The 24,628-nt window shown below is 45.0% G+C and overlaps 2 protein-coding genes across 5 annotated transcripts in view; one reads left to right on the top strand and one right to left on the bottom strand.

The window, feature by feature from the left end:
- Window positions 1-9,312: 9,312 nt before the first annotated feature.
- On the bottom strand, window positions 9,313-18,372 carry Hscb (HscB mitochondrial iron-sulfur cluster cochaperone). Of its 3 annotated transcripts, none has more exons than XM_028777400.1 (6): window positions 18,097-18,372; window positions 15,633-15,729; window positions 15,298-15,387; window positions 14,152-14,296; window positions 10,507-10,554; window positions 9,313-9,454 (listed from the first exon to the last, which is right to left on the bottom strand). In XM_028777400.1, the coding sequence occupies exons 1-6, from the start codon at window positions 18,327-18,329 to the stop codon at window positions 9,363-9,365; spliced, it is 705 nt and encodes a 234-aa protein (XP_028633233.1). In that variant the 5' UTR covers window positions 18,330-18,372; the 3' UTR covers window positions 9,313-9,362. The 3 variants fall into 3 exon arrangements, 2 of the variants coding, with proteins under 2 accessions (XP_028633233.1, XP_028633234.1); XR_003712653.1 differs by having other exon boundaries at window positions 9,320-9,454; window positions 15,293-15,387; XM_028777401.1 differs by lacking the exon at window positions 10,507-10,554 and having other exon boundaries at window positions 9,316-9,454; window positions 18,097-18,361.
- A 200-nt stretch (window positions 18,373-18,572) lies between these two features.
- Chek2 (checkpoint kinase 2) overlaps window positions 18,573-24,628 on the top strand; it is a 29,128-nt gene continuing 23,072 nt past the window's right edge. The window contains exons 1-6 of one of the 2 annotated variants that reach the window (XM_028777409.1): window positions 18,600-18,648; window positions 19,009-19,126; window positions 19,933-20,288; window positions 21,888-22,012; window positions 22,129-22,276; window positions 23,150-23,240. In XM_028777409.1, coding sequence (XP_028633242.1) covers window positions 19,940-20,288; window positions 21,888-22,012; window positions 22,129-22,276; window positions 23,150-23,240 — 713 coding nt within the window. In that variant the 5' untranslated portion in view covers window positions 18,600-18,648; window positions 19,009-19,126; window positions 19,933-19,939. Of the gene's footprint in view, window positions 18,649-19,008; window positions 19,127-19,932; window positions 20,289-21,887; window positions 22,013-22,128; window positions 22,277-23,149; window positions 23,241-24,628 lie in introns of both variants that reach the window. The other variant, XM_028777408.1, reaches the window with a different exon arrangement.

Below are 24,628 nucleotides of genomic sequence, written 5' to 3'. Positions count from 1 at the left end.
TTTTGGGTTATGGTTAGGATAGGATTAGAACTAAGGTAAGAATTAGTTTAGAGTTATGTATAGGGTTAGGTCTAAGGCTATATTTAACATTAGAGTAAAGTTACAGTTTGACTTTGATCTTCAGCAAGGGCTAGGTGAAGTAGAAGCTTCTAGTTTCTTTGGAAAGTTAGTTATGTCAAATGATGTTTTGCTAGGGCATACAGGTGACAGGCTGGTTTCCTGAAGCAGACACAGGTGAAAGGGCACTTGATGAAGGAGTACAAATATGACCCCACAGACAGTAGGGGATGAGCACTGAACCTTGGTTTGATTTCTTCTGCCTCTCTATTCTTTGCTAACAACACACACATGTATTGGGTCGCCTTACATGGTGTTGTGCTCAACTTGTGGTAACACCACCACTGAGAGAAACTCACCCAAGAACTGCTCTTGCATTTCCTGAAGCCCCTTGCCACTTCTGCTGCCTCATCTCAGGCTGGATGGCGTGCCTGGTGGTTTCTTCAGGATTTCTGGTTCATGCCTGATGTCTGCTTGCTGAAAGGACTGGACTGCAGTTGCCATTTCATGCCTGGTGTCTACCTGCCTATTACTACTGTTAGGACTATGGTTAGCCTAATTATTAGGGTTTGTGTAGGGTTAGGACTGGCCCTAGGCTTCTGTTTATCACTAAGATTATTGTTGGTGCTCTATGGTTAGGTTAGGATAATATATTTTTTCAAGACAGGGTTTCTCTGTATAGCCCTGGCTATCCTGACACTAGCACTGTAGACCAGGCTGGCCTAGAACTCAGAGATCTGCCTGTCTCCCGAGAGCTGAGATTAAAGGTGTTCACCACCACTTCCTGGCAGGTTAGGTCAATTGTTAAGGTTAGGTTTAAGATTAGGGTAGGTTGCTGGGTGGTGGTGGCGCATGCCTTTTATCCCAGCACTTGGGAGGCAGAGCAGTCGGATTTCTGAGTTCGAGGCCAGCCTGGTCTACAGAGTGAGTTCCAGGACAGCCAGGACTACACAGAGAAACCCTGTCTCGAAAAACAAAACAAAGATTAGGGTAGGTTTAGGTTAGAAGGCTGGGACACGGGTTTGTGTCTTAGGGTTTTATCTCAAAGCCCGCCTCCACAGTGACACACTTCTATGACAAGGTCACACCTAATCCAATGAGGCCACACCTCCTAGTAGTGCCACTCCCTATGGACCAACCATTCAAACACAGGAGTCTAAGAAGGCCAAACCTATTCAAAGTACCCCAAGTTAATGTTAGGTTAAGATCAGTGCTTGCTTAATGGTTAGGGTTGGGATGATGTTTAGTGGTTTGTTTAGGATTAGAATTAGGTTTAGGTCTAGGATTAGTTTTAGGGTTAGAGTAGAGCTAGACCTGTGATTCTTTTTTTTTTTTTCTTCCTGAGACAGGGTTTCTCTGTGTAGCCCTGGTTGTCCTGGAACTCACTCTGTAGACCAGGCTGGCCTCGAACTCAGAAATCCGCCTGCCTCTGCCTCCCAAGTGCTGGGATTACAGGTGTGCGCCACCACCGCCTGGCTTAGACTTGTGATTCTGGATATGGTTAGTGTCAAGTTTATTGCTAGGCATGGTAGTGTTCGGGCTACAATAGTTATATCACAGACTTACATTTTGGGTTAATGATAGGGCTTGGGTTAGCCTTTGTGTTATAGCTAGAGGAATGGTTATAACTGGAGCAAGGGTTAAGGTTATAATTAGGGTTAGTACTTATATTAGGTCTAGTGTTTGTGCTAGGATTAGGGTAAGAATTATGTTTAGGATCCAGGTGTATGGTTAGATTTATGGTTATCCTAGAATTTAGGTTAGGTCGATGTTGAGGTTTAGCATTAGGGCTAGGGATTAGTTCTGGTCTACACTTAAAACCGGTTTCAGGCTCAGGACTAGGTTTACTTTCTGGTTTTGGGATAGGGTTATGGTTATGGTTAGGACTAGGGTTAGAGTTTCTCTCAGTTAGGGTTTTCAGTGCTGTGAAGAGACACCATGACCAAGGCAACTATTATAAAGGAAAACATTTAACTACGGCTGGCTTACAGATTCAGAGCTTTAGTTCACTGTCACCATGGCAGGAAGCATCCATGAGCGCATCCAGGCAGACATAGTGAAGGACAAAGAGCTGAGAGTTCTACATCTTGATCTCAAGGCAGGCAGAAGGAGACTGTCTTCTCCAATGGATGCCATTCCACATTGGATAGAGCTTGAGCATAGGAGGAGATTTCTAAAGCCCACTCCCACTGTGACACACTTCCTCTGACAAGGCTATACCTCCGATAAGGCCACACCTTCTAATAGTAGCACTTCCTGTGGGTCAAGCATATTCAAACCTCCACATAATTTATGGTTAAAGTTAGTTTGTTTTTTTTTTTTATTATGGGTAGAGAAGGTTGGAGTTAGGCTCATGTCTAGAGTTATGATTCATTTCAGGTATACGGTTAGTGCTAGGGGTAACAAAATGTTAAGGGATTAGGTTAGAGATAGGGTTTTGGCTTACGGCTATTGATATGGCTATAATTATGGTTAAAACAAAAAAGAAACCAGAGAGTGAATTTTTGGCAGTCTTGAAGAGAAATTAAGTCATGAAAACTCCTAACAACTTGCAGAAATAGTGTCTGAGAAACTACATTTCTTTTATATTTTTTATTTTTTGGTTTTTCGAGACAGGGTTTCTCTGTATAGCCCTGGCTGTCCTGGAACTCACTCTGTAGACCAGCTAGCCTCGAACTCTCGAACTCAGAAATCCGCCTGCCTCTGCCTCCCAAGTGCTGGGATTAAAGGCATGAGCCACCACGGCCCAGGGAGAAACTAGATTTCTTAATCGGTGCTGTGGGAACAGTTTTTTGTGAAGACAAAAGGAAGCATGTTTATTTTTTTGTCAATGTTGGGGGTCTGGATGCAAGAGAACATAACTCCTTTGATGTCTTCTTCGGCAAAGACTATCTCTGAGGCTTTGTGCTCTAAGGTGGACTATTTTGTAAGCAGTCAGACCTACTCTGTCAGGTTGATTTGTTCAATACAGATAAAGAGTCCTTTGTAGCCACCTGATTAAAGATACTCCAAGAAGCCTGAGAGCAATTGTGTTCCCATAACCATGAGAAACAAAGTGAAGAAGGCTGTAACCGCCAGCACAAATAGATAATACACACACACACACACACACACACACACACACACACGCATACACATGCACACATACACATGCACACACACCTCCGACTGAGACAGGGTTTTTCTGTGTAGCTCTGACTGTCCTGGAACTTGCTCTGTAGACCAGGCTGGCCTTGAACTCACAGAGATCCATCTGCCTCTGCCTCCTGAGAGAGAGATTAAAGGCATGTGCTACCACCACCACTTTCTTAACAGGCCTTATAGGAGCTGAGAAAGCAGAAGTACATTCTGTCCTTGGAACATTAAAGAGATAAGACAGAGATAATCCCATTTCCTAGTATGGCTTTTTGAGGGAGAGAACATCAAATTACCCATTTTGTGAATTTGTTTCTTTTAGGTTTTCAGTATATGAGTTGTGCTCTCAGAATCCTATAGCATGGTAAGGTGGCTGCTGGGATTGGTGCATTTGCTCCACTCAAAAGTCCTTAGGTCATGGTTGCCCCCACCTGTCTGGCAAGGCCACACACTCCTGGATAGGAGTTCTGGTCTGACTGGAGCTGTTTTTGATTGATGTAGTCCCTTAACTTAGGTTTTATGTTTTGTTGAGATGGAGTCTCATGTAGCCCACGTTGGCCTAGAATTGACTATGTAGGCATGGATGGTCTTAAACTTCTGATCCTCCTGCCTCCACGCCCTAGGTGCTTGGGTTATGTATACCTCATCATGCCTGATTTTCCAGTCTAGAAGACTTAACTTCTCACATGGTAGTTACCATGTCTAAGTCCTCATGAACATGCTTAACTGTCTTTGTTGATGTGTTAGAGCCTTGGTTTCTTGACTCCAGGGCAGAGCCAACCTAAAGTTCTCTCTTAGTTTTATCTTCATTTCTTTTTGTTTCAAAAAGTGTTCTTTTTTTTTTTTTTTTTTTCTCTCGAGACAGTGTTTCTCTGTATAGTCCTGGCTATCCTGGAACTCACTCTGTAGATCAGGCTGGACTCGAACTCAGAAATCTGCCTGCCTCTGCCTCCCAAGTGCTGGGATAAAAGTCGTGTGCCACCACCTCCCGGCTTACAACATCTTTTTAATGTGTGCCCAAAATCAGGAATGAGGGCGGCCTCTCCGGCTAATGGAACAGGTAAAGTGAGAATTTCTTTCGTGCCCCTCCAGAGTTGTCAGTGTTTATCTGATTTCTTTTTGTGGTTAGACTGGTTTTGTGCTGATCATTGTTCCGAAGAAGGAACGAGAATTGTCTTCTCATATTTTAACCCCCTTTCATCTCTGCGGCTGCAGACGCATTCTACATAATGAGCACATCTGCCTGCATTATAATTATTTGCTTAAAGGGCTCCTGATGTGTTCAGACAAGTAGCTCATTCTTTTTTGTAAACTATGGAGCAGGTAGAGACAGTACTGATACACCCAAATATCTTCAGGCCATACAGCTGCTGTGACAATCAATAAATCCTGTTAACTGAGTAAACCCACATCCAGAACCTCAAAATCCACATTTTTAGACAGGGTCAAGCTGTTGCATTTGAGTTGGTTTGTTTTGGGAGAATTGGTTCAGACATGATTTGTGTGCATCTGTTCATGTGACATATGTGCTAGTGTATGACTGTACATACATATGTGGAGAACAGAGTGATATATATCAGGTGTAGTCTTCTAGAGTTTTCCACCTTATTGCCTTGAAACACAAAGGCCCTGTTGTGACTGGCCTCCCAAGCCAAGCAACTACCATCTTGGGGACTTGTGGAGTTAAGCTATGACCCCTTGCAAATGATCAGCCCACATGGGCTGACTGATCTCTCTCTCTCTCTCTCTCTCTCTCTCTCTCTCTCTCTCTCTCTCTCTCTCACACACACACACACACACACACACACACACATACACACACACACACACACACACACACACACATACACACACACCAAGCATGCATGCACACATACAAGCTCTCTAGCCTGAGTATCCATTTGTTTTCTATAACCTGACAATGCTGCAGGTGGCCTAGGGAAGGGCTAGAGTGTGTGTATGTATGTATGTATGTATGTATGTATGTATGTATGCATGCATGCATGTGTGTGTATGTGTATATGTATGTGTAGTCTATATGCACACCAGGGAAGACTAGAGCAGAACTCCATCTATGCAGCTGCACGCAGGCAGAAGTCTTCATCCCTGTTGGGTATAGGCATGAGCGCCCACAACCTTCGAGAACCCCAATAAAAGGCTTGGTTCCCCAGAATCAACCTGGGCAGGATGATACTTTGATCTTTTGTTGAGACCTTGGAAGGAGAGGTGGACATTGCTTTACATCTTTTCCTGGGAAGGAATTTTAGCAACGCTTGCCTTAGTTGGTGGGATACAACAAAACCGAAGATGAGTTTGGGAAGGGTGGTGGTGGTGTCCCTGATAAGAGGAACGAAACAAACAGAAGGTTTAGCAGTGACATGAGAGCCAAGGAGTGAGACTGTAATAGGGTGAGCACATGAGGGGATGGAGGTATCAGCAAGCTCCAGTCCTAGCATATCCTTTCCCAGGAGAGAAAGGTATGCCGCTTAGTCTGAAAGGATAGCTGCTCACCCCGGGACAGGCTTGATCTTCTGCAAGTGTATTGCTTTATCATGGATGTCTTCTGTGAACGGATCCTCAGGTTTTAACTTCCAGAGCTCATTAGCACAGAACTTAGCTTTTGATCATTTTTTTTTCCTCCTTTAGAAATTCAGGCTGGATATAAATCTTGTTGTACTTGCCTTCAAGGAACCCAGACTAGACCTCTTCTTCTGTTTTGCCTTCCCATATTTCTTGGCTGCTCTCTCACTTTACAGACACTCCATGCTGGTTTAATTTACTCAGATCTTCCAAAGCTTTTCTTCATACAGAGCCTGTCCCACCAAAGGGCTCAGCACAGCTGCTAAAAAGCTCCATGCCAGTCTTGAGGTCTCTATGGGCCTTGTGAACACTGACCTAGCAGGGACTGTGAACTGGGCATCGGACACTGCTTTCCTCATACCTAGTTACCTCACTGTGCCTGTCTCTTTTCTCTTGTCCTCCAATCCAATATCCACGAGACCTCCATTGGTGATGACCCAGTGAGTCTGATGCTTGGGCTGCCTCAGGCTGTGTAGCTTGAGTCTCAGTTAGATGTATGGTTGTATTGCTTGGTTTCTTTCTCAGCTTCTGTAACACTCAGACAGATCCTACCTGCTCCTGTATCCCAAGTCAGGATGCTTATTTAAAGCCTTTCCCTAATTCCAGAAACTGCAGTATTGAACATTCTGATTACCATGGTCTCTCAAACCAGACCTGTTAAGACTGCCATCTGGCCAGGTGTGGTGGTGCATATCTTTAATCCCAGAACTGAGAAGGTAGAGGAAGGCAGATCTCTGTGAGTCTGAGGTCACACTGGTCTACATAGAGAGTTCCAGGTCAGCCAGGGCTATAGAGAGAGAGAACCTGTCTCAAAACAAAAACAAAATAAAAACAAAAAACCCCTGTGCCCATGCAGGCATGTGGATTTTAGATTTCCCCTTTTTTGTATCTTTTGTTACTTCTAGGTCACTCTTCCTCATTGTTAACCAAATTTTCTTTTCTGTATTTATTAAAAATGTGAAGCTACTTAAACATTTATTAAAGGCCTGTCGAAGAGAGGGAGGGCAGATACTAACAACTGAGAAGTTCCTGGAATTAGGCATGGGAGGACTTAGGCTTTAAAAGATTCCTTAGGAAAGTGTTCTATAGCATTCTTTATTGCCCTGGGGCCTGGACCTGACTTTTAAAATTAAGATGCAATTGTCTGCATAAAAGTTCTGATGCTATTTCTTTCTTTTTCTTTTCTTTGTTTTGTTTTTTGTTTTTCGAGACAGGGTTTCTCTGTGTAGCCCTGGCTGTCCTGGAACTCACTCTGTAGACCAGGCTGTCCTCGAACTCAGAAATCCGCCTGCCTCTGCCTCCCAAGTGCTGGGATAAAAGGCGTGCGCCAGCACTGCCCGGCCTGATGCTATTTCTTGAAATCGTATAATTAGAATGTTCTGTTTGAAATCGTAGTCTTTTCTGTACCAGAGACAGAAAACCTACCCTCACCCCCTCCATGCCTGGAAGTGAATCAAGAGCTTAGACTAAGTTCCCAAAGATCCAGGAAGCAGTGGTGTTGCTTTGAACATGCACACTGACAAGAGTCGGCTGTCTGCTCAGTGTGAAACATAAGTTTCCAGCAAGAAGCAAACCAGACTTTCTCAAGGAGTTAACTGGTTAGAACTTCCATGATTTTGGAAGGTTACACGTCCAGAGCCTGAACTTTCTTTAGTTCCCTGTAGCGGGATACCATCCCACTATATTTGTATAAACCTCAGAGATTGTAACTACAAGCCAGATCAGGTGACGCTGTTATATTACCCTCAACAGTTCCCTGACAGTCATTCCTAGCCCACCAGTGTTAGACTTAACGTTCCTAGCACAGAAAAACCTTACAGAATGTATTAACAAAACTGTGATTTCAACCAACCAAAGGGTTAAGGGGGCCACCGGACAGCACCTGAGGCCTTCCTCTGCTTTGCTGTAACTCCTTATTAATGTTTCTGAGACCAACGTGGATGGAGCTTTGATTTATGACTTTGTTCCTTTACTATAAAAACTTCATGAAGCCGCTACCACATTGGAACATGGAACCCGGATCTGTGCTCCACGGCCGTGCTCATTCGTATTGGGCTGCAGAATAAACTCTCTCTAACCCCTTTTGAGGTGAGTTATGTTTCTGAGGTAAGGACCAGGCAGCATAAAACATGATTGCTGTTATAAGATTCATTCTTATTTTTTGCCTTTTATATCTCCGATCTTTTTTTTTTTTTTTTTCCGGTGGGTGGGATAACATTATCTAGAGGGAGAATCCTAGGTGGCTTGGCTTGTTACCAAACAGAATTCCCAAGGCTGTAGAAACAAAGTGGGTTATACATCTTCCGGAAGGCCAGGTCACCAGAAAGAAGCTGTGGTTGTTGAGCAGAGGAAACCCCACTGCCAGTCCTGGCCTACTTTCTGTTTCATCCTCTCCTCTCCAGCCACCTTTTCCTCGTGCTGCAGTTAAAAAAAGAGCTGCTGTAGCCTGTTAAACCAAACCAAAGTTCATCTTGGGGAACCAATGGGTTTATTAGTTATGTACAGATCATGGGTGACTGTAAAGCAGTATACAAGAATGGACAACAACTCCCTTATGGCTGTGTGTTGTAAGTATTATTTCGGGGGATTTTACCCTACTTAGACCATACAGTTCCCAAATAAAAGACACACAAATCTTTTAAAGCATCAGAGCTGGACAGATATCAAGCCTCTATGTTTGTCTATTCCCGATAGCACTTGCTATGTTACACCTGGACTGTTCTCACAGCCATGTGCTCACAATCCACCGAGCCCACGGCAACTTCTTTTTCCACAAGGCCTGGAATCTGGAATCTGAGGCCCCGCCTATTTTCCTTCTGCCTAGCTACAGACTGTAGGCATCTTTATCAACCAATTTTGGATAACTTGGGGGGGCAAGGTTTACACTAGAGCCGATATACATGAGGATCTGCTCGTCTTGCAGCAACCAGATCTTGGGGTACAGAATTTAGCATCTGAATACAAGCAGCACCAGACCAACCTCTACCGTTGTGTAGATGGATCCCTCTTCCTTTCCTTCAGCTCTCCCCACCTGCACACTGTAGCCCCTCCAGAGACCTGGAGGTCACTTGCAGTTAGGGAAGAACTGCATGCCACTGGCTGGGAGAACAGCTGGATTCTAAGGAATGTCAACAGTTAGTAAGCTGAGCTATGGTGACCTTTTGCAAGCAGGCACAGATGACCTCTTGAAGATGGCGTCTGTCTGGCTCAGAGGACAGACGGTACAGCAGATCAGGTGGGCCTCCACTCCACCCTCTCACCCACTAGCCTAGGCTAGGTGCCTACTGTATCACTTATCTGATGATTAACTGAGCACACAGGTTCTGACAGGTACTACACACTTTGCCAGCCATTAGTATCTGAGCCATCGACTGAACTGAAATCACATAAATGGTAAAAATCGATCTCTTCTCTTTGCCTCTTTCTCCTCACTTTCTGTGGTAACGGGGTTCAAATCCACGGGCTTCCATATGCTAGGCAAGTGCAGTATCCCTGAGCCATGCCACAGCCCCCCCCCCTCCCATCTATTTCCAATTAGTGGAAGCCAGAAAAGAAATACAGAGTTTATTTTTAAAGCTTTAAGTTAGCAACTAGAGAGGAGTCTTGCTTAACTTGATCTTTTCTTCTACGTTTGAAAAGAATCTCATCTTTGTTAGGAGTTCCTTGGCTCTTTCAAAGTCACCTGAAATACACAAGAGACAATGAGATCAGGAAACTGACATCTGAAGCAGCCAGATCCAAGGACCCAAAGGCCGTTGGCTTCACTTGGAGGCGAGTGTGCCCTACAGCAACGCTCGCTAAAGTCTAGACATATTCTTGGCTGCCGTAACCAGGGAAGAAGTGAGACCTTCCGGGTGAAAGCCAGGGTCACTGTGAAAGACCTTAGCCACCCCACCCCCAGAAAAAACATTATTTCACTAATATCTGTCAGGCTGAGAAACTCCAACCTAGACAACACAGCACAGTGTTAAAGCTAAAGTGAAGGTCTTTTGTAGACAAACCCGAGGATATTAAATATTAAAAATGATCAATAAATAAGAAGACTAGGGAGACGACTGGGTATAATGTGCTCACCACTCTGGCATGATGGTGCTTGCTGTACACTGAAGCACACTTGTGAACGAGAGGAGCTCTGAGTTCAAGGCCAGCCTGGTCTACAGAGTGAGTTCCAGGACAGCCAGAGCTACACAGTGAGACCCTGTCTTTTTTTTTTTTTTTTTTGGTTTTTCGAGACAGGGTTTCTCTGTGTAGCCCTGGCTGTCCTGGAACTCACTCTGTAGACCAGGCTGGCCTCGAACTCAGAAATCCGCCTGCCTCTGCCTCCCAAGTGCTGGGGTTAAAGGCGTGCGCCACCACTGCCCGGCTGGAAGGTGTTTCTATGAACTCTCTACCCCTGAAAGAAAGCCTCGGTGATGGTCGTGGTCGAAATCTTGTAACTCTAGTTCCAGACAATCCAGGGCACCAGATACACATGCAGTACACATACAGAGATTCAAGCAAAACACTTATATACATAAATAAAAATAATTAAATATAAAATTAGTAAGTCAAGTCTAAAAGGCCCAGTTGGGTAAGGTGTGCACTTCCTGTGGAGTCTGACAACCCAGGAGGACCTAATGGTGGAAACAGGAAGCAGACTGTTGAAAGCTGTCCTCCAAACTCATGATGCCCGTACACCCACACACATACACACTAAATAAATGCAATTAAAAAAAAAAAGAGAGATGAAGATACCTTGTTCAAAAGCTCTGTTTACATTGTCAGTAAATTCTTTCTGTTTTGCTAAAAGAGAAAAATAATTATTTTAATGTTTCCATCTAAATAAACCTACAAAACCTACAATGGTAATAAATAGACTTGTATGAAAATAGTTACTTTCCGACCATGCTGTTCTATACATAGGAAGGACTCGGGTTCAAGGTTTTACAACCTTTGTCGTTCTGTGGTGCTGAGGACTGTACCAAGGCCTCTCTAGGTGCAGTCTCTCTAGGCATACTGTGCAGTCACTACCACGGAGCTACAGTTTCAGCTTTCGCATCCTTTTGACACAGGGCTTCACTGTGTTGGCCAGGCTGGTCCTGAATTCACTATTCTCCTGTCTCTCTCTCGACTGGTGGTATTATAGGCAGGTGCTATCATGCCTGTCTAGCAGCTATTGTTAAATGTAGCACTGACAGGCCCTGTGTACATTCTCACCCATGGAAGGTCTTCGGGGAGGGGGATAAATCTCCCTCAAAGATCCTAATGTTGAAAGCTTGGCTGGTGACCCGCGTTGCCAAAAGTTGAGGTGGAACCTAGTGGGAGGAGCTTAGGACATTAGAGGCAGGGCCTGGAGAGGAATCCTGGGATGTAGGTGCTGTTGTCTCTCCTGCCACATCCCCAGGAGCAAATGGGACAACCATGGACTGAACCCCTAAAACTGAGTCAAGAGACAGCTTTTCATTTTCAGTACTTTCTTATTTCAAGGGGAAGAGAATCAACACAGGCATCCAGGGCGAGAGCTCTGCCTTTCTCTACCCATCAGTCTTCCATACATTAACACTCCACAGTCACGGCTTTTACTACCATTCATTACCAAGTGTTTAGGAAACCACTTGTAACTTACATAGCCAATCAGGAAAATGAAAACATTTCCATTACATCATATCGTAGAAGAGAAAGTGCCAAGAGCAATACAGGTACGGCGACCTCACTTCCTTATGGTTGGTTGCTCATTATAAAATGGGGTTTTTACAAATATGCAAAAATGATAGTTACAAAGATGTAAGTAACACTGCTAAATTATTCTCTTCTAACGTTTATAGTCAGAGTCAAGATCACCCTTCTGCTGGCTAGTTTTATGTCAACTTGATGCAAGTTAGAGTCATCTGAGAGGAGGAACTCTTCACTAGGCTACAGGTAAGCCTGTAGGGAACTAACTTACTTTCTTTTCTTTTTTTTCCAAGACAGGGTTTCTCTGTATAGCCCTAGCTGTCCCAGAACTCACTCTGTAGACCAGGCTGTCCTCAAACTCAGAAATCCACCTGCCTCTGTCTCCCAAGTGCTGGGATTAAAGGTGTGCAACACCACTGCCCGACGGGCATTTTCTTTTTAAGAATGATTTATTTTTTATTTATTTATTTATTTATTATATGTAAGTACACTGTAGCTGTCTTTAGACACCCATATGAGGGCACCAGATCTCATTGTAGATGGTTGTGAGCCACCATGTGGTTGCTGGGATTTGAACTCATGACCTCTAGAAGAGCAGTCAGTGCTCTTAACCGCTGAGCCATCTCACCAGCCCCAGAATGATTTATTTTTATGTGTCTTACCTGCATATATGTATGTCTGTGTGAGGGTGTCAGATCCCTGGAGCTAGAGTTACAGACAGTTGTGAGCTGCCATGTGGGTGTTGGGAATTGAACCCAAGTGTTCTCGAAGACCAGCTAGTGCTCTTAAGTGTTGAGCCATCTCTCCAGCCCCACAGTATTTTCTTAATTAGTGATTGATGGGGGAGGGCGTGGCCCATTGTGGGTGGTAGCCCTAGGCAGGTGGTCTAGGGAGAGATCTCCAAGCTGAGCAAGCCAGTAAGCAGCATTCCCACATGGTTCCTGCCCTGACATCCCTCGTGATGGACTGTTACTGGGAAATCTAAATGTAAATATTTATTTCAAAAAACTGTCCTCTCCAAGTTGCTTCTGATCATGGTGTTTTATCACAGCAATAGAAACCATAACTATGATAACCCTCAGCACTGTGAGAGGGTCTCATTCAATTAAGTAAGGGCATTATGTGCAAAATCGGGGACCTAAGGAAAGGACTTCTGCTTGAAGACAACAGAACTGAGCGCTACCCCCGTAACTGCAGCACTGAGAGAGGCAGGAGAGTCAGTTTAAAGTCATCCTTAGTTCCAGTAGTGAGTTTAAGGACAACCTAGGATACACAAGACTATCCAGGACATACATAAATAACCCAGTAGAATAGAGGATGGGTATGCTCAGTGGTTGAGCACCTAACCAACTAAGTCCTTGGTTTAGATCCCTAACACAGGAAAAATAGTCAAGACTGTAACATAAAAATCCAACCTGGCTGGGTGGGAATGGCACACACCTTTAATCCCAACACCCGGGAGCCAGAGGCAGGTAGATCTCTGAGTTTGAAGCCAGCCAAGTCTACAGAGCAAGTTCCAGGACAGCCAGGGATACAAGGGGAAACCCCATCTCAGAAAAACAAAACATTCCAACCTCAGCTTTTGGCCCACTGTTCTGCTCTGTAAGTGTGTGTGTGTGTGTGTGTGTGTGTGTGTATGTGCAGGTGCATATGTGCCTGTGTGTGTATGTCTTGTCTACAAATGTTGTCAAGGCCAGAAGTCATTTGTGTGTTTTTTCTCAGGTACCACCTACCTATTTTTTTATTTTTAAAATGACATTAATGACTCAGAGTGAGAGAGTACGTGTGTGTGTGTGTGTGTGTGTGTGTTGTGCATCCTATAGCACCTGTGTGGATGTCAGAGACAACATGTGGGAACTGAACTCAGTTCTTCCTGGCTGTGCACCAAGCACACATGTACACAAACAGTTTATGACCCCAGGCCTTGCCCTGTAGCTTCTCTGTGTGTCAGCCTCCATACAGGACTTTGGGCCAGTTCTGTGAAATAATTAGACCTATCCCCTGCGGGTTTTCTAGAGACCCTTAACTGATACCCTGTGGAATGAAACGGAAAGTCGGGTCAGAAGGTCAGGGTTTCAGTGCTTGCTCTGCTGCAGATCTGTGTGATCTGGGGCAATTCTACCAACTTCTACCAGCTTGCGGTCTCATTTTCTTCCTTAGAGATAAGGACAGCATCTAAATAATACCCCAGATAGAAGCAGTTGTTGCAATACTTGGAGTATGAATACTCTCTTGGTTAAGTCTATCTTCCAAAGTCAGTTCTTGCATGACAATGAGGGCCAACAAGTGTTTTTCTTTCTTTTTCTTTTTTTTTTTTTTTTGAGACAGGGTTTCTCTGTGCAGCCCTGGCTGTCCTGGAACTCACTCTGTAGACTAGGCTGGCCTCGAACTTAGAAATCCGCCTGCCTCTGCCTCCCAAGTGCTGGGATTAAAGGCGTGCACCACCACTGCCTGGCTTCTTTCTTTTCCTTAAAGATTTATTTATTTTATGTATGCATGTACACTGTTGCTGTCTTCAGACACACCAGAAGAGGGCATTGGATCCCATTATAGATGAATGTGAGCCACCATATGGTTGCTGAGAATTGAACTCAGGACCTCTGGAAGAATAGCCAGTGCTCTTAACTGCTGACCCTGAACAAGTGTTTTTCCTTCTCATTTCCCCTCTAATGTGGCAATGTCCTCCTTGGGAAAATAAAGCATATCTGTTAGCATTTTATCCTTTACCTCTGACAGTGGCTTCTATCTCTTCCATGGCAGCCTCATTTTGGGCATCTGCGAGTCTTTCATTGATTTCCATGATTTCCACAAGGAACTGACTGTCTGCTTTATAATCTGTCCCTTCAGGAATTTCTATTCCTTGGAGCTTTAGCTATTGGGGAGGAGAACGGAGGAAAAGGAGTTTGGTTAGGAAACACTCGGCATTATGTAAATTCTGCTCACTCCTTCAGAGTACATTGGCACTCATGGGGGAAACGTTGAGTATCAGGTGAGACAGAGCCCAGAGCCTAGTACATACTAAATAAGCACTGTGCCACAGAGTCACATGTCGAGCCTGGGAAACTTGAGCTGTCCTAGTAACAGTGAGTGCTGCTATAGGACCTCACTCTGCTGCCTGCAGCTGGGCCCTGGATAGTCACACCTCCCCTCAGACATTAAATGAATGTTTATAAACATTCTCTTCAGTTTTAAAATCGTCTGGATGTTTTGGAAAAAAGACTCTCAAGTACTCTTACCATCAAATTTATTGAAAATAGTTAAAGCACTGCAATCAGGGAGGAAGGCGTTAAGATATGTAAAAGGATCCAGGTCTGGTGGTGTGGCTGCATCCTAAGTTACTCAGGAAGCCAAGGCATGAAGATCACATGTCAAGTCCAGCCTGGGCAGCTGAACAACACCAGTTTAAAAAGTAACGAGGGAGCTGGGGATAGAGTTGAGTGGATTCGGAACCTAGTACCATCAAAGCAAACAAACACATGGAAGCAAGCCAACGAAAGAAAATCCAGTAATGATCAAGCAGGGGCCATAGCTCAGTTTAGAGCGCTTCCTTAGCATGAGGCAATAGGTTTAATACCCAGTACTGAAGGAAAAAGAAAAAAGGAAGGAGCTGGATGTGGCATGGTAAAGCAAGATAATTAGTAATCTGGAGCCAGCCTGGGCTACAACAGTGAGGTCTTCTTTCAAAGGAAATACAAACAAGCAAGATGGATTCACAAAGAACGCTAAGAAAATTATTATACTTATATAAAACCTTTCTCTTTCTTTCCTCTCCTTTTTTTTTTTTTTTTTTGAGGTAAATATCATTAGCTTCCTAGACCAGGCCAGGTCTCATACAGAGGAGTCCCAGACAGATGGGTTGGGAAATCACCTTACAAGATAAAGTCCTCTGGCCAGGGGAGCCTGAAGAGTCTTATAGGCCTCATTCACCAGGGTGGAATGCTTCTCCGAGAACTGTTTTTCAGTCTGTTCACAGAAGTAAAAACAGTTTTATCATTACAAGAGCCAGTCAAGCTGGTGTGTGTTCCGTTATCTGGGAAGCCAGATAAAAGCTGGGAGGAAATGACATCTCTGGGGCCTGGCTGTCTAGAGGCGGGCTGCCACAGGGTGGAGCTAGTAGCCTAACTCTTTCCCAGAGCAACAGAGCAACCCACCCAGTTATGCACATACAAGGGGAATATTGGGGGGTGTGGGGGGTGTTCAGTAAATACCTGAGACTTTTGGCTGAAGAAATCTGGGTGGACAAGACGCTGCAGTTGCTGGTACCTGCGCTGAAGTTTCGTGACGTCAACCCTGAAAGATCGGTTGCTGGAAGGACCCCAGATGTTATTCATGCAACAAAATAGTAGTTATAGGTATTTACTAGGGTCTGGTTCTGCTCTTGGGGAGGATGTAATAGATATGTAAACAAAGGGTATTTTTAAGACATGGTAGCTGTAACGAAGGAAAACAGAACAGGTTCGGAAGAGGTAGTACAGGTATGACAATAGAGACGAGATCAGGATGAGCAAAGATCAGAAAGGGACTCGGAGAGACACTGAACTGACTGGAAGGCTGATAGCTTGACACATTAAGGGAGGTTAGTATAATGCATTGCAAGCTCTAGGTGACTGAGGGTCTCTGGCAAGTTGGGCAAGGATTTTAGAACCAAGCCACTCCTTCCCTCCTCCCCACTACCAGACCTCTTTTTACTTTTTGAGACAGACTTTCTTAACTAAGGTACCCAAGTTGACTTTGAAGTCACTTTTTGTACAGCCCAGGCATGCCTGGATTTGCAATAAATCCATTTTAGCCTTCCTTATACCTGGGATTACAAGTCTGTCACCGGGTCTAGAGCCTTGGCATTACAAAATGTGCGCGCGTGTGTGTGTGTGTGTGTGTGTGTGTGTGTGTGTGTGTGTGTGTGTGTGTGAGAGAGAGAGAGAGAGAGATATCTTGTGGGCCCCAAGCTGGCACCAAACTTGCTATGTAGCCAAGTTTACCTTAAAAAAAAAAAAAAGATACTGGGTGTTGCTCAATTGTTCAAGGCTGAAATTTTTGATCCTCCTCCTTCAGCTTCCTGAATAGTTGGAAATACAGGCAGAGACTATTACGGGGCCATTAATACCTAGAAGCAGGTTTTTTTTTTTTTGTCTTTGTATAGCCCTTTGCTAATGCAAGGACGGTTTCAGGTTGCATCACCCTGATAAAGTGAGGACTCAGCACTCCTTCTCAGGGAGTGAGTGATTCAGACCGAGTCTGTGGTATAGTCTGCAACTGTGCAGCCCAGACTGTGGGATGCAAACTGCACTCTGTATCTTCTTGCTTTTGGCTGGAGGTTGGGATCGCAGGTGTGCACAACCACAGCAGGCCCTCCCATTTTACTTTAATCTTTAGTTCAACTCCGCCCACACTCCTGTACCTCTCCAGTTTCTCAGAAAAAAAGGCAGGGGGAGGGGCTCGGAAGATGGCTCAGTGGTTAAGAGCACTGACTACTCTCCTAGAGGTCCTGAGTTCAATTCTCAGCAACCACATGGTGACTCACAACCATCAGTAATGGGATCCAATGCCCTCTCTGGTGTGTCAGAAGACACCTACAGTGTACTGTACTCATATATATAAAACAAATAAATCTTAAAAAACAAAACAAAAACACACCGAACACTTCTTGATCTCTCTTCCTTCCAACCTTCAGCCTGAATTAAATTTTTGTTTTTCCTGAGACAAGGTCTCACTGCTTAGCCTATGTTGGGCTCCCACTTGTGACCCTTCTCCTTCAGCCTCCCGAATACTAGGATTCCAGACACGGGCTACCACACTTGGTTTATTTTGTTCTTAATTGCTTTTGATTTTTGAGTCTTAAGTCTCATGAAGCCCAGAGTCCCATAGAACTCTGAGTGCTGGACTCACAGGTATAACACAAACACCTGGCTTGTTTTTTTTTTTTTTTTGGTTTTTCGAGACAGGGTCTCTCTCTGTAGTCCTGGCTGTCCTGGAACTCACTTTGTAGACCAGGCTGGCCTCGAACTCAGAAATCCGCCTGCCTCTGCCTCCCAAGTGCTGGGATTAAAGGCGTGCGCCACCACAGCCCGGCTTCACCTGGCTTGTTTTAATTTTCTCGGTTAAAAAAATAATTTAAGATGAGATGTTCCCTATTTTTGTGGTTGGCCTCCAACTGGGAAATCTTCCTACCTTAGACTAGCATGCTTTTAATCTCAGCACTGGGGAGGCAGAGGTGGGTGGAACTAAGACAGAAGTCCCACCCCTCAAACCTCCCTATACAGTAAACTCGTCCCTGTTTCTGTTGTTGTTTGTGTTTAAAAACAAGGCCCTTGTAGCAGAGGCTAGTCTTGGACTCAGGTGCTTAGATCACAGGTATCTGCAGCTTCAATCCTGATTAACCCCTGCTTCCACCTTTATCTTCTCTCCAGTCTGTAACTTTATTTCCTCTCCCTCTCAGGAAAACTCTTAAAATCTCATTAGGTACTACATTATACCTATGACCTATATACTTAACCATCTTTTTAGTTGTTTTGAATCAGTTTCGGCAACTTGCCTACGCTGGCCTTGAACTGTGGTTCTGCCTCAGTTCCCCCAGCTGGTTGGAAATCACAGGATCGCAGACGCTGCCCTAAGCCTTGATCGCTAGGGTTAAGTAGCCCGAGTCGCCCTCCCGTCACGACGCGCCGCCCGTACCAGTTCATGAGGCTGAAGTAGTCCCGAGTGAGGTCAGGAGGCTGCAGCGCGCGGCAGTGCGCGCAGAAGAACTCATCCCCACACCCGGATCCCCTCCCGCGGCCGCAGTTCCAGCACTGAGGCGCAATACTCTTCCCCGCGGCGGCATTGCTGCTCAGCAGTCTCCTTCCTAGGAACCCTGCCAGCCGCACCTCCCAAACGCACAGCAGGGCCGGGGCCCTGCAGCCCCACATCCGGACGGCCGCCTGCTGGCCTGGATCCCCAGACCGGAGAAAAGGGAGGACAGAGCGACTCGCTGCTGATTGGCTAGAGAGCCGAGGAGGCGGGACCAGCCGCGGGAAGCCAAGAAGCCGAGTCCCGTTCCGCATGCTAAACTACAACTCCCAGGAAGCCTTGCGGCTAAATGCGGCAGTCATCTTCGGGCTTTCTTATTGGTCCTGCGGAGGGGAAGGCGTTTTGATTGGCTGAGGGTGGAGTTTGTATCGGTAGGTTTAGCGCCACACCACTGGCTGCGGCTGTGCAAGTGTTTGTGGCTCCTGGTGGTCTCACGCGGTGAGTCATAAGTGGGAATTTTTTTTTTTTTTTGAGTGTTTGAGGATTCGAATACCGTTCTCAGGCTTCTTGTGCAAATGGGTCCTCTGCAGCTTCCGCTTTGTCTGCTTACTTGTGCGAGCGAGGGGGCGCTGTGCATTGCCAACTCTTCCTTTTTATGCCCTTCGGGGGTGGGGGGGAGAAGTTCACTTTCCTTGTTAATTGCGAGCTGAAACAGGTCTGGGCACATAGGAAGGCACAACGCTGGACTGTTCAGTGCCAAAGCGAAGTAGTTTTTATAACGAACATTGTAAATGTTTTTGCCAGCCCCTAGATTACTTTTTCCCAAATACCTACTGAGAACCCAATCTTCGCTGCTAGGCTCTGCAGGAACTGAAGCATACTCAGCATACGTGTGGGGTAGGATGGCAAGGAGTGGATAGGAGACAACCAACCCATTCTCAGCTTCTGTACATGAAGGAAGATGGTGTAATGCTTTGTAAGTGGCCTCTGGAATTGTATTCATAACCCTGTGATTTTGCTGCGGTCACTTTTTTTTTCCACTCACGAATGGGACTGCCTTTCTTTTTGAGGTGGTCATAATGTTCCTGTTCCTTTAAATTTCTTTATTTAAAAAAAAAAAATCATGTGTCCAAGTCTGTGCAGTGCGCACGGGGGCCAATAGAGGGCGTTGTATCCCCCCACCCCCAGCTGGAATTACAGGTGTTTGTGATCTTTTTTAGATGTGGGTGCTGGGAACTGTACTCTTCCCCCCCAACCCCCCAGAAGACAGGGTTTCTCTGTGTAGCCCTGGCTGTCCTGGAACTCACTCTGTAGACCAGGCTGGCCTCAAACTCAGAAATCTGCCTGCCTCTGCCTCCCAAGTGCTGGGATTAAAGGCGTGCGCCACCACCGCCCGGTGGAACTGTACTCTTAACTGTCTTCATTTTGTATGTTTGATGATACTGGGGATGGGATCCAGTACTTTGCATCTGTTGGAGAAGTGATCAACCATCTATTATTGTGTTATAGCCACATACCTAATTAAAGATTTACTTTACTTTTAATTATGTTATCTATGTGGGAATGTACACGTGTAAGCTCTAGCGGTTGCAGAGGCCAAGATCCACCGGAGTTGGAGTTACAGGCAACCTTGAGCTGCCACAGTTGGGTGCTGAGAACATACTGAACTTGGGTTCCCCAAGAATAGCATGTGCTCTTTCCTGCCGCGTCATCACTCCAGCTCTCGTTCTTCACCCTCGGTTCTTGAGCCTTGTTTCTTATTTCTGGACTCTTGTTTTCGAGGTCCGATATGAAGAGTCATCAGTCCCACGGCAGCACCTCCTGGAAGGCTCATGACAGTGCTTCCTGTTCACAGTCCCAAGGCGGCTCCAGCCAGTCCCAAGGCGGCTCCAGCCAGTCCCAAGGCACTCTCTCTCAGTTGAACGACCTCTCACAGTATCAGGGTCCATCTAGTTCCTCCACCAGCACAGTGACTTCCTCCAGTCAATCCTCACACTCCAGCTCTGGGACACTGAGCTCCTTAGAGACTGTGTCTACTCAGGAACTCTGTTCTATTCCTGAGGACCAAGAACCCGAAGACCCTGGTCCTGCCCCTTGGGCTCGGCTATGGGCTCTTCAGGATGGATTCTCGAATCTAGGTAAGGAACTTTGTTCTATAATATAGTGTGTTGTACAGAGAAACAGGGAAGGTGGTTAGGTTGTTGCAGCAGAAATCTCAGGGCCCTGTAACCAACTGTGGTGGAGTGTGTCTCCTCCTGGTGGCCCTCTTCATACTGAGGATCAGATTCAGGCCTTATGCACGGTAGAGAGCTCTTACATTGAGCTACATCCAAGGTCCTATCCTTAGCTACCTTATTTTTATTTTCAAAGAGAGTTCGAGGCCAGCCTGGTCTACAGAGTGAGTTCTAGGACAACCAGGGCTACACAGAGAAACCCTGTCTCTGAAAAAAAAAGTTCTTTGGTTTTTCAAGACAGGGTTTTTTCTGTGTAGCCTTGACTGTCTTGGAACTCACTTCACTGTCCAGGGTGGCTGTGAACTCAGAGATCCTCCTGATTCTTCTCCCTGAGTGCTGGGATTCAAGGAGTCTTAATGACTGCTCATCATTTCATGGTTATGTATAAACCAGCAATTATTTAACCCAGTGTTACAGCCTGGTGTAGTGGAACATGCCTGTAATCTTGGCACTTGGGAGGCTGAGTCAGGGGTATCAGGAATTCGTGGCCAGCCTCAGCATCATAGCAAGTTCAAGTCCAGCTGGGTTATGTGAGACTCTCCCAGAGAATAAGTAAATGCAGCTGAGATATAGCTCAGTAGAGCATTTGCCTAATGTGCACAAAGCTCTGGGTTTTATGTCTAGCACCACATAGATTGGGAATGGTTGGCACTTTATTGCAAACCTAGTGTCAGGAAAGTTGAGGCAGAAGGATTAGAAGTTGACCGTCATTCTTGTCTACATAGAGAATTAGAAGCCACCCTGGAGGGTATGAGACCCTGCCTCAAATACCAGTCTCAAATAACATAGCCTAAAACAAAACTAAGCCATTATTGTTTGATTGTCCCACCCCGCCCAGCAGCCCCCATTGAGCCCAAGGTCTTGAATTCGCTGACCTTGCAGTGTGCACTGAATTATACCCCAGCCAGTGTCCCCCAGTTTTTAATACAAAATTTTGATATTGAATCTATATCAATAAGAAGACTTTTGATTGTCTTCTTCTTTTTTTTTTTTAAGATTTATTTCATGTGAGTACATTACACTGTTGCTGTTCTCAGACAGACCAGAAGAGGGCATCAGATCCCATTACAGATGGTTGTGAGCCACCATGTGTTTGCTGGGAATTGAACTCAGGACCTCTGGAAGGGCAGTCAGTACGCTTAACCCCTGAGCCATCTCTCTAGCCCTTGACTGTCTTCTTACACACTGCTGTTTTGTTTTGTTTTTGTTTTTGTTTTTTTGAGACAGGGTTTCTCTGTATAGCCCTGGCTGTCCTGGAACTCACTCTGTAGACCAGGCTGGCCTCGAACTCAGAAATCTGCCTGCCTCTGCCTCCCGAGTGCTGGGATTAAAGGCCTGTGCCACCACTGCCCGGCCACACTGCTGTTTTGACTGTCTTTCTTGTAGGCAAGTTTCTTGAGCTTGTCCTGCTGGGTTCACATGTGCACCACTCCACAGAATCAGTCCTTTCCTCCAGTTAGCACTTTGTAACGTTCTCTGCTATGTGTTTGTGTATTTTAACAGACTGTGTTAACGACAACTACTGGTTTGGGAGGGATAAAAGCTGTGAATATTGCTTTGATGGACCGCTGTTGAGAAGGACGGACAAGTACCGGACTTACAGCAAGAAGCACTTTCGTATCTTCAGGGTAGGTGATGGTTGCTTCTCTCTTTGGAGACTCGGTGATCTAGTCGTTGCTCTGGGGCGTCTTGCGCTATTAACTCCTGCTGTCAAAACTTGGAAATGAAATGTTCTCTGTTTTAGGAAATGGGGCCTAAAAATTCTTACATCGTATACTTAGAGGATCACAGTGGAAATGGAACCTTCGTAAATACCGAGCTAATCGGGAAAGGCAAGCGCCGTCCTTTGAGTAATAACTCTGAAATCGCGCTTTCACTATGTAGAAATAAAGGTAATGTTATTATCTTACGGTTAATGAGTTCTCCTTAGCTTCCTCTGTAAAGGGAAATTTTTGTGTCTCTATAGATTATGCTTTAAATCAGTCAAATTAAGTAAGTCAGTATTCAATAGCTTTCAAGAGTTTACTCCATTGCCTGAGTTGTTCGTTTTTGTTTTTGTTTGTTTGTTTTTGTTTTTGAGACAAGGTCTTACTATATGGCTGCCCTAGAATTCCCTATGTAGACCAGGGTGGCTTTGAACCCTGCCTGCCTCTGCCTTCTGAGTGCTGCGTACTTACTTTGTGTGTGTGGTGATGTGTTTGTGCGTTCGTGTAGGTGTGGAGGCCAGCGGGTGATGTAAGGCGTCTTGCTCTTGTTTCCACCTTGTTTATTTACATTTAATAATTGTGTATGTGTGTTTGTGTGTGTATGTGTGTGTGTGTGAGAGAGAGAGAGAGAGACAGACAGACAGACAGACAGACATAGAATGAGAGTGAGAGGGACAGACATTGAATGAGAGTTTGAGAGAGACAGACAGACAGAATGAGAGAGAGAGAGAGAGAGAGAGATTTGTTTGTGTATGTGTAGACTTACATGTTTTACATGTTAGAATATGCCTGTAGGGGTCAGAGAACAACTGTTGTGAGTTGATTTTCTCCTCCACTGTGGGTTCTGAGGACCAGACTCAAGTCAGTCATTAGGCATTCACAGCGTACCATTTTTATCTACTGAACTTTCTTATTGCCCCCGCCCCCCCATTAAAAATAATTCATTTTGTATTACACGATAAATGTAATTCTGTACCTTATAATCTGTGTGTAGTTAAACTTGAGAACTGGTTTTTTAATCGTGAATTAACGAGCCCATTTCTGTCCTTTCCCCCTCAGTTTTTGTATTTTTTGATCTGACTGTAGATGATCAGACAGTTTATCCTAAGGAATTAAGAGACGAATACATCATGTCAAAAACTCTTGGAAGGTAAAAAATTTTTTCTTTATATAATAAGCTAAAGCTCATTTTTTCCTGTGTATGCTCATGAGTTAGTTTTTTTTATACCTGATTTTATAGCATTATTATTTATAGCTGTCAAACTTTGTGATACGTGTATTACTTATTTATTTGATAATGATCAGTTTAAATAAATGTTTTTCCCTCATACATTTTAGTGCTGGGATTAGCTTGTGCCACCAGGCTTGGCTTCTCTGATGACTATTCGTGTGTGTGTGTGTGTGTGTGTGTGTGTGTGTGTGTGTGTGTGATCTATTTGCTTGTCTGTGAGGATGATTGTGTAGAGTCCTGGGGACAGGATAGATGTCCTCTTCAGTGGCTTTGCACTTTGTATTTTGTAGCTCACTGAACCCGGAGCTTTCTGACTCAGCTTCCCTTGCTACATAGCAAGCCCTAGAATGTCCCGGTCTTCACCACACCAGTACTGGGATTAGAGACAAGCTTTTAAGGCTGGTGCTGAGTATCCAAACCCAGGTCCTTATGGTTGTGTAGCAGACGTTTTATAGGCCGAGATATCTTCCCAGCTATATTTCATTTTAATTAGCTAAGTAATTTTCAACATACGGTTTTATTTTATTGCCCTGACTGGCCTGGAACTCATAGAGATTCTCCTGCTTCTGCCTCCCAAGTGCTTGGATTAAGATGGACACCACCGTACCTGGCTGGTTTGTTTCCTCACGTAGCTTACACTAGACTCAACCTCACTCTGCAGTTGAGGACGATCTTGAACTCCTGATACTCTTGCCTAGACGGGATTACAAGCCTGCCTCACCCTGCCTAGCTAGTGATGACTTTTGAAAAGCAGCCTTTAGTGACCTATGACTCACCACGTATCTGTGTGTGTGGGCGCACTTGTGCCTCAGCGGGTATGTGGAGGCCGGAGGACAGCATGCAGGGTCAGGTCTCTCCTGTGTGGATTGAATTCAGGTCATCATGCTTGATGGTAGATGTCATTGCGCGCTGAGTAATCGTGCTTGTGTTGCCCCGTGTGTCTAGTGTTTAGTAATGCTAGTGTTCAAATCCAGGATTCTCTGCATGTTTGGTAAAGTGCTAGACTACTGAGCCTTATCCATAGAGTGGCATGAACTCACAGTGTAGCCCACGCTGACCTCAAACTCTTGGGCAGTTCTTGTTTTACCTCCTGAGGGCTACAGGCATTAGCTACTATATCCAGTGTATTTCTTGTTAATTAAATATTATTTAATTACTTCTCTCTCTCTCTCTCTCTTCCTCTCTCTCTTTCCCTCTCTTCCCCCCTCCCCCGTGTATTGAAGAGCATGTGTGATTGTATGTGCTGTGTGTATGAAGAGCGTGTGTGATTGTATGTGCTGTGTGTATGAAGAGTGTGTGTGATTGTA

Source organism: Grammomys surdaster, unplaced genomic scaffold (assembly GCF_004785775.1).
Source record: "Grammomys surdaster isolate TR1022 unplaced genomic scaffold, NIH_TR_1.0 309, whole genome shotgun sequence".
NCBI classification, from domain to species: Eukaryota; Metazoa; Chordata; class Mammalia; order Rodentia; family Muridae; genus Grammomys; species Grammomys surdaster.
Note: the sequence above shows the minus strand (reverse complement) of the source record. Positions and strands in the feature narration are given on the sequence as shown.